Genomic DNA, 10,209 nt, shown 5'->3' with positions numbered 1-10,209 from the left:
TACCATTTTTTTGCAAGGAAATATGTAGTTTTTTATTGTAGGCTGTAATTTTTAGGAATAACTCACTGAAATCTATCCGAAAAAGAGTCTATTAAACATTCCGGATATGATAAAACTTGAAACACGAAATCATAAATTATAATTTAATAAATAATCATAAAAAATAATAATAATAAATTTAATTCAATAATATAATCAAACCAAAAACACTGAAATTTGAAATACAGAGGCAAATTCGCACATCGCTGAGCAAAGTCGCAAAATCGTTTTCAGTGTCTGATGACGAATTTCCCCACAAATCATTATCACTCAATTCTGCAAGTGGTTCTGATTTACTATCGCTGTTCTAAAACCGCTTTTGACGTAAAGGGACGCTTTTTGGAGGCCAAGGACTTTAAGTTTAAAGGCAGAAAGAACAGTCAAAATGCAGGCAGGGCACAGGACAAAGCAGTGGGGACAAAATGTATGTGAAATGCAGTGAAAAAGCAATGACAGCAAAAATGTAATTTTTTAAAAATTTCAAATTTCCCGCCGGTTCCGCCGCCCGAACGCCCCGACGTCACAGGGACCGGAACATGGAAGCCAGATGCCGGCATCCGCCGGAGGAGATGGACGGGGACGCTGCAGGGGACCCATCGTGGGAGCGAAGGACAAGGTAAGTGCTGCAGGGACCCCCAGAAAACGCTACAAGAAAACGCTGGTAAGCCCGAGTGTAGCTCGGGGTAACCGTTCTTGGTATAGAAATTCTACCCCGAGCTACACTCGGGAAAACCACCAAGGAGGTTAATAGCAAAAAGTCAAAAATATTGTTTTTTTTCTCAAAACTGTGCAAAAAATAAAAACCGCACAACCGATCAAATAACCCCAAAAGAAAGCTGAATTTGTGGGAAAAAAAGGATGCAAATTTCATTTAGGTGCAGCGTTGCATGAGTGCGCAATTGTCAATTAAATTAACGCAGCGCCATAGCGCAAAAAATGGGCTGGTCAGGAAGGGGGGTAAATCCTCAGGCGGGCAAGTGGTTAAGATCAGTTAAAAACACTAATAAAATTGTACAGCTTAAATTTGGCTTGAAAACTACAAAACCCGGAATCCCTGCAGAGGCACGTGCATGCGTAATGACATCACGGCTTCCAGCAGTGGGGGAGGACTGTGGTGACTGTACAGTCACATTTTGACTCCCTACACAGCTGTTGTAGCAGAAACGTGTAGATGAGACTGGGAAGTTTGAAGTTTTAAATACAAAGTCTATTTAACTACATATTTAATTTTGTGATCCTTGGCTTCAACCACTTTGTGACTGCAATATGCCTATTGAAGTCCTCATGTTCGGTTTCATGAGAATGGTAAGGGGACACCACAGTTTAATAAAAAGTTATATACAAATATAATACAGGTGTTTTTGCTGATTCTTTCAGTTTTGCATTTTTAAATGTCACACAAAAAATTACAAATATTCATAAAATGAAAAACGTTTTCGTATTATAGGTTAAAAAAAACATAAATAAATGGTAGATTGATTCATATTTCTTACATTTTCCTTTTTCTTTTTTGTTTCTAAACTTGTATGATGAAAAATGTACAAAACTGCTGTGGCTTTTCCTGTTGGTGATAATACGTTATAAAAGTTATTTTGTAAACCTGGGTCCTCCGTACAGAGGAGAGTCCTGTAGCAGGAAGGAGGAGATTCCTGTGTGACAGGTAGAAGAATCTCACCAGCTATCTGACGTTACCTTCTTACCTGTATGGAAAGGAAACTGAAAGTGATAAGAAGTTCCCTGAGCAGTTATAAACTCTCTCCTGTCACTTGAGTTCTGAACAAAAGAGAACTCCACCACATCATGAAAATGAAGACATTTATCTTCTGCAGACTGAGATATAAAGGAAGAAACATGGAAACAACACTTCAGATCAACCAGAGATCAGCACTGTGGAGTGACAGTGTAACAGAACAAATATCTGGAACCAAAAAGACATTACCAGATCCAACCCAGCAGAACAGAAATGGATATCAGGCTGGTGGTGTTGAACATTTTACTGGTTGCAGTAAGTGGGCGCTTGCACAGGAGACTCTGCCCGATATCCAGCTATTTATCTGTGACGTCTTCTGACATAACAACACTAAAAGAGCTGCAACATGAACATGAAAAGAACATGTCCACCAATGCAATGAGATGTTACAGAAGAATGCTGAGACACAAACCCTCTGTATGTGACCTTACACAGAAGGATCGCCTTATCCTGACCTTGGAGCGGGTGTCACTAACTGTTGAGGTTCTAACAAACATGTCTATGTCTGCTCAGCATGAAACTGTGAAACAGGCACTTATGGTTTTCCTCAAACTGAAAGATGATCTGATGGTCTGTAGAGGATCTCCAGAATACAGTGAGCCCACCTCACCTGAGCTGAAGCTGTGGCTGCACCACCTCCAACATTTTCAGGAAGCTGCATCTCCGGATTGTGTGCAGGAGGCTGTAATCCTAAGTCTTATCCCTCTGAGAGTGGAAGATGTGACATGTTGGGCTCTCAACCAATAACCTCAATATCAAATAAACTTCTGGCTTGTGAAATGTAAGAACAGATAAGTCCCTTATGCTTTATCTCAACACATCAGAACCAGGAAGACCATCAGGATGAAGGATAAGCAGTAAAGGATGCACTTTTTTACTATAGACATATTCTTCTACACCGTACTACTGAAGGACATACAGTACTACCTAAAAGTATCTACTCATCTTTCATCTACTATAGTCTGTTTAGGCCTGCTGGACAACATAGGATATTCATCCATAAAGTACATTGCAACTACAGGATTTATCCACCTATCCTATGAGGGATTTCATAACCACAAACGTATATATCATAAATGGACCTAATTGTTTATCCCAGCAGAGGAGATTCCACATCAACCCACAAACAACTCACCTACTCTCTACACTAAATATTGCAAGTATAGGAAAGGGAAGGTTCTTATCATAACTGTTTATATCTATTTCTTAACCTTTAAGTATTTGATGTTATTTATTTAATAGTATTTATATTCTATAAGTTATAAAAATATATATTTCATGAGTTTATTAGCTCCTTGGAGGATGCAATGTATCTATAATTTGTTTAGGTTAAACAACGTTTTATTTAATTTCAGTGATAAATGTATTTACACACATTTGCAATTTATAAATATAAAGTATGATACAGACTGCTTATAGAAATATAATAGTTGTGAAAAGGGATTTTGTTGACATCTCTTTATTTCTATTTTTAACCTATTAGTATTTAACGTTATTTAATATATTTTTTCTAAGTTATTAAAATATTTATTTCATGAGTTTCTAGCTACCTGGAAGATGTAATGTATCTGTTATTTATCTGAAATGTATTATGTTAAACAAAAATGTTTTACTTTTATTTCAGTGATAAATGTATATACACAAATGTGAAATGAACAAATAAAAGGTAGCAAAGTATTATACAGACAGTTGTGCTTTAATTTCTTTCAGACGTTTGTGTTTTTGTGTAACTTTCTGTACACTATTTGTGCAAGCTTTTTCTCTCTATTAAAAAAAGAAAAGAATAGGATGATTTAGGACTATTTAGATGATGTAGGACACAGTTCACCATGTAACAGAGCAAACCAGTGAATGCCAGATAGTTGCAAGAAGGATGCTCTGTACTTTGGAAATAAATTCAAGCCACAAAACAGCAGCAATTTTGAGATTTTCACAATGCAAGTTTACATCTTAATAGTGAGTACAGGATAAAAACCATACAGACACCAACACAATAATGTGTGTAAGACAATCCTAGCCTAAGTCATAGCACATTATGGATAGATCCGCCTATCTTTAAATAGCCACCCACCCAGCAAGGTAGGCAAGAATAGGATGATGGCAATATCAAAACCAGATTACCAACAGGATCCTGAAGTCACATATATTTAAAAGCATCAACATACACAAAAACTGCTTCCCAGACGCAATACACAGACAACATTGCATATGTACAAAGGCAAAACATTCAATATTACCTGCTACCAGTTCTTATCAGTGTCAGTGGGGTAGAAAGAATTGTTTTGGAAGTCCTTTGGTTTGAAGTTGTCATGGAATGACTAAGACAGAGAAATATCTACAGTATACTCTGAATGAGAAAATGTACAGTGGGAAAAACAGAGAGGTTTTGTTGGGAGACCGGAACAGATAATGATTGTCTGGCAAACTTATATGTGGGACCATCTTTTCCACTGAGCATTAACTACTATTAAACAAATTATTCGGCATGATTTTCCCATTTTACATGGGAATATTAAGCTGCATACCATTTTACTCTATTTTATTCTAATTAAGTTGTCGCTTCTCCTCTAAGAGAGCACCCAACTTGGGATTGATTCTTTTTAATTTCAAAATGAGGTCTGATACAAAGAATAAGGTGAAGGAGTCCCTCAAATGTGGGTTCAATACATGTTGCTATTATACATTTCCTACAAAGATCAGAATGGTACAATCTTTTTTTTTATCAGACAAAATTTATTTTAAAAAAAATTTCAAAGTTCAAAGAATATACAAACTTCTTTCTTTCCAGAGTTACCAACATTCCAGAGCATGCATTTATCCAGACCACATAATCATGTTCAATATCCAATATCCATATCCAGGGGTTACACCAAAAAATAGAAACACTACATGATTTGCAGGAGTGAAAGTAACGACATGTTTCATGTTGAAAGTGGAAGTGATGTAACATTATTTTGCTTCCGCTGTGTGATGAGATGCCTATCTAAAATGTGGGAAGCCTCACTTTCATCATTCACTGCGTGCGCTGCTAGTAATACGGAGTTGTGTCAGAGCTTACTGGGCTTCAAAGAGGGCAAATTGTTGGTGCCCGCGTAGCTGGTGCCATTTTGTCTGAAGTTGCCAATTTATTGCCGTGTCACGAGGTACAGTATCAGAGGTAATGAAGCCATTTACAGTTTCCAGGAAAATGTTGTTTGATAAGCATAAGTGCGGTCTACGTGGGCAACTGACCTAAAGAGACAAAAGGACATTGCACAGGATTGTGACCTGGAATAATTGGAGCAGCTTTTATTTGCTTTGGGCTGCTCTGGATCTATCTGGCTGCAGGTTGGATGGTTACCCCCTGCATTCTAGAGACTTCTAGAACATAGTGGGTGGAAAGACAAATGTATTGTGCTTCAGCCAATCTCTGATAAGGTGTGTCCAGTAGGTGGCTGATAGGGCTGATAAATAGTCTGAGTTTTAGGACAGCAGGGTCTAACTGTTGAAAGGTTTTCACTTGTCTGGGAAGAGGTGGCTCTGCTCATCAAGGTCTCAGATGTGGCAGAGCTAGGGGGCCTACACCTTAGAGTATCTCTAACACCCCAAGACTTCACCTCAAGGATCCAGTCCACACAGCCTCACTAGAAGATATCTGGAGGAAGCGGAAGGGGCACAGCTGCTCCCTCTGGCTTTGTGAATACTGACTTTATTACAAGATCCTGGTGACTGTGGGATAGCTGGACCAAGTAGTTCCTCTCCTCAGAGACCATAAAGGACCCTAAAGGATTCAGTCCACACAGCCTCACTAGAACATATCTGGAGGAAGCAAAAGGGGCACAGCTGCTCCCCCTGGCTTCATGATCAGCATAGGGCCAATCAGCACTGTGCAGACAGAGGTTGAGGGGTTTTGCATCCTCCTAGAGCAGAAATAAAACTCAACCTACAAGCTTTAACATGTGCTCTGCTGGACACTGATAGAAGTCACAAGACTGCTCTAACTGCTGATGAGAAAAGGTATTTAGCAGTTTACATTCACTAAAACAATTACATTTCCATGTTCTGTGTACTGAGGAAGACCAGATATAATGAATGCAGGGTCCTTGGTTTAGTAACACTTTAAGTGTTTGGAGTATCCCATACCACCCCTAACGCAAAAAAACTTTAAAAAGACATCCCCTAGACTGTTCAATGACTTGGAGTAAATGGAGTGTTGCTGTGTGCCTGGCTGCCTTTGCATTGTATGGGGAAAGAACCTGTTAAACTCAGTGGCTCCTACGGGGGTAGCGCTACTAGTGTTATTTTTACACTTCCTTTTCATTTAATATTCATTCATTTGCAATGTTGCCTGTATATTGTGCCTAGAAAGCTTAGTTTTTATAAGTGTTAATGTTTTTAGATTTGTGTGATTTCTGAGCCTATTGGTAATCTGGTTCAGGTATTACCATTACCCTTGTCTTGCCTACCTTGGTGGGTGGATAGATAAGATTAGGGGGGTCCAGCCATACTTTGCTTCAAAAATTGACTGAAAGAAGTTACCATTTTTATGGATTTTTTCCTGCACTTGTAATGAAAATATAACTTTACACTCATTTTAAAGCAATTATAAGGTGGGAGCAGAGAAAATTACTAATATAAATGGAAAGACTGACGTTCAGTTGACCTTTCAGGTGAAGTGAACTACCAACGGTCAGTATAAAAATAATTATATAAATGAGGCAGCGTATATGCAGGTGGTTATGACTGGACCCCCCATTCTGAGCAGCAACATGAAATTATGTATGTAAATTTATAAACACATATGCAGCGCTGAAAGATAATAAAGTGATTGGTGCGGGGCCTTATAGCGCTATAGGTGATCAATCAAGTATGATGTGAATCGTCCAATGATGACGTAGCAGCAAAGTGAATAAATAAATAAAATATATAAATATAAAGTGGCTTGAGTGATATTTGACATATATATATATAAAGTCCAGCAATTATGTGATCTATGTTGGTGAAATCCGTGACAGGAACTGATAATGTGATTGCACTCACCAGAAGCGCAATTTAAAAGCGCATTTGTGTATATAATATCCCATAGTGGTCATCTGGGTATGGACAAGGATGTTGGAAATCATCTGGCACACGATCGGCATGCAAGGTAACTTCAGGCCTCTCTCACAGTATCCAAGGACATCTCTTCAGACCTCATAGACCACCAGATGAAACACAGCAAGAAACTGGAGAATCTCCACCTTAGAGGCTCATCAGTAATGAGCCAGAAAAAAAAGTGAGTCCATATCGCTCTGTTCTCATCTCCTTCACTACATTCAGGTACAGGTTTAATGCGATACAGTAGACCCAAGCCAGGGCACACCAGTCTTCTCTCCAATCAAGCCAAGAGCTTTTTTTTGCTCTTGGCTTGATTGGAGAGAAGAATGGTGTGCCCTGGCTTGGGTCTGCTGTATCACATTGAACCTGTACCTGAACCCTGTACCAGAATGTAGTGATGCACAGCACAGCCATCCAAAGCAGTGTGATTACAGGGAAGCACACTGACACAGCCCCCTAGTAAAACACTGCTAGCACAGTTAACCCTTTGATTGCCCTCATGTTAACCCCTTCCTGCCCAGTGTTATTGGTACAGTGTCAATGCTTTTTATTTTAGCACTGATCACTGTACTGGTATCACAGTGTTAGAATGGCTGCCACAGTCCAGCTATAAGTCGCTGATCGCCGCCATTACTAGTATAAATAAAAAAATAAAAGAATATTTCCAGTATATATACTGACATTTGTAGCAGAATACATGTTGGTGTAAATAGCGCAAAAAATGGGCTGGTCAGGAAGGGGGGTAAATCCTCAGGCGGGCAAGTGGTTAAGATCAGTTAAAAACACTAATAAAATTGTACAGCTTAAATTTGGCTTGAAAACTACAAAACCCGGAATCCCTGCAGAGGCACGTGCATGCGTAATGACATCACGGCTTCCAGCAGTGGGGTAGGACTGTGGTGACTGTACAGTCACATTTTGACTCCCTACACAGCTGTTGTAGCAGAAACATGTAGATGAGACTGGGAAGCTTGAAGTTTTAAGTACAAAGTCTATTTAACTACATATCTATTTTTGTGATCCTTGGCTTCAACCACTTTGTGACTGCAATATGCCTATTGAAGTCCTCATGCTCTGTTTCACTAGAATGGTAAGGGGACACCACAGTTTAATAAAAAGTTATATACAAATATAATACAGGTGTTTTTGCTGTTTCTTTCAGTTTTGCATTTTTAAATGTCACACAAAAAATTACAAACATTCATAAAATGAAAAACGTTTTCGTATTATAGGTTAAAAAAAACATAAATAAATGGTAGATTGATTCATATTTCTTACATTTACCTTTTTCTTTTTATGTTTCTAAACTTGTATGATGAAAAATGTACAAAACTGCTGTGGCTTTTCCTGTTGGTGATAATACGTTGTAAAAGTTCTTTTGTGAACCTGGGTCCTCCGTACAGAGGAGAGTCCTGTAGCAGGAAGGAGGAGATTCCTGTGTGACAGGTAGAAGAATCTCACCAGCTATCTGACGTTACCTTCTTACCTGTATGGAAAGGAAACTGAAAGTGATAAGAAGTTCCCTGAGCAGTTATAAACTCTCTCCTGTCACTTGAGTTCTGAACGAAAGAGTACTCCACCACATCATGAAAATGAAGACATTTTTCTTCTGCAGACTGAGATATAAAGGAAGAAACATGGAAACAACACTTCAGATCAACCGGAGATCAGCACTGTGGAGTGACAGTGTAACAGAACAAATATCTGGAACCAAAAAGACATTACCAGATCCAACCCAGCAGAACAGAAATGGATATCAGGCTGGTGGTGTTGAACATTTTACTGGTTGCAGTAAGTGGGCGCTTGCACAGGAGACTCTGCCCAATATCCAGCTATTTATCTGTGACATCTTCTGACATAACAACACTAAAAGAGCTGCAACATGAACATGAAAAGCACATGTCCACCAATGCAATGAGATGTTACAGAAGAATGCTGAGACACAAACCCTCTGTATGTGACCTTACACAGAAGGATCGCCTTATCCTGACCTTGGAGCGGGTGTCACTAACTGTTGAGGTTCTAACAAACATGTCTATGTCTGCTCAGCATGAAACTGTAAAACAGGCACTTATGGTTTTCCTCAAATTGAAAGATGATCTGATGGTCTGTAGAGGATCTCCAGAAAACAGTGAGCCCACCTCACCTGAGCTGAAGCTGTGGCTGCATCACCTCCAACATTTTCAGGAAGCTGCATCTCCGGATTGTGTGCAGGAAGCTGTAATCCTAAGTCTTATCCCTCTGAGAGTGGAAGATGTGACATGTTGGGCTCTCAACCAATAACTACAACATCAAATAAACTTCTGGCTTGTGAAATGTAAGAACAGATAAGTCCCTTATGCTTTATCTCACATTGGAACCAGGAAGACCATCAGGATGAAGGATAAGCAGTAAAGGATGCACTTTTTTACTATAGACATTTTCTTCTACACCGTACTACTGAAGGACATACAGTACTACCTTAAAGTATCTACTCATCTTTCATCTACTATAGTCTGTTTAGGCCTGCTGTACAACATAGGATATTCATCCATAAAGTACATTGCAAGTACAGGATTTATCCACCTATCCTATGAGGGATTTCATAACCACAAACTTATATATCATAAATGGACCTAATTGTTTATCCCAGCAGTGGAGATTCCACGTCAACCCACAAACAACTCTCCTACTCTCTACACAGCATAAATATTGCAAGTATAGGAAAAGGAAGGTTCTTATCATATCTGTTTATATCTATTTTTTAACCTTTAAGTATTTGATGTTATTTAAGAGTATTTATAGTCTATAAGTTATTCAAATATTTATTTCATGTATCTGTAATTTGTTTAGGTTAAACAAAAATGTTTTATTTAATTTTATTTAATTTCAGTGATAAATGTTTTTACACACATTTGCAATTTATAAATAGAAAGTATGATACAGACTGCTTATAGAAATATAATAGTTGTGAAAGGGGATATTGTTGACATATCTCTTTATTTCTATTTTTAACGTTATTTATTTAATATATTTTTTTATAAGTTATTAAAATATTTATTTCACGAGTTTCTAGCTACCTGGAAGATGCACTGTATCTGTTATTTATCTGAAATGTATTATGTTAAACAAAACTGTTTTACATTTATTTCAGTGATAAATGTATATACACACATGTGCAATGAACAAATGAAAGAGCAAAATACAGACAGTTGTGTTTTAATTTTTTTCGGAATTTGTGTTTTTGTTTAACCTTCTGTACACTATTTGTGCAAGCTTTGTCTCTTGAGAAAAGAAAAGAATAGGACTTCTATTTAGATGATGTAGGACACAGTTCACCATGTAACAGAACAAACCAGTGAATG

The 10,209-nt window shown here is 38.1% G+C and overlaps 2 protein-coding genes across 2 annotated transcripts; both read left to right on the top strand.

Annotated features, from left to right (window-relative positions):
• Positions 1–1,940: 1,940 nt before the first annotated feature.
• Positions 1,941–2,536, top strand: LOC149461383 (interferon lambda-3-like). The gene has a single exon (XM_089678395.1). It carries the CDS (start codon positions 2,003–2,005, stop codon positions 2,534–2,536), a length of 534 nt encoding a protein of 177 aa, XP_089534521.1. The 5' UTR covers positions 1,941–2,002.
• A 6,078-nt stretch (positions 2,537–8,614) lies between these two features.
• LOC149461382 (interferon lambda-3-like) lies at positions 8,615–9,148 on the top strand. Its single transcript, XM_089678394.1, has one exon. The coding sequence runs from the start codon at positions 8,615–8,617 to the stop codon at positions 9,146–9,148; it is 534 nt and encodes a 177-aa protein (XP_089534520.1).
• The last annotated feature ends 1,061 nt before the right edge of the window (positions 9,149–10,209 follow it).

Source organism: Staurois parvus, unplaced genomic scaffold (assembly GCF_062004578.1).
Source record: "Staurois parvus isolate SC_StPar_1 unplaced genomic scaffold, SC_StPar_1.0 ptg000204l, whole genome shotgun sequence".
NCBI lineage: Eukaryota > Metazoa > Chordata > Amphibia > Anura > Ranidae > Staurois > Staurois parvus.
The sequence above is the reverse complement of the archived record's forward strand: the minus strand, read 5'-3'. Positions and strand labels throughout refer to the sequence as shown.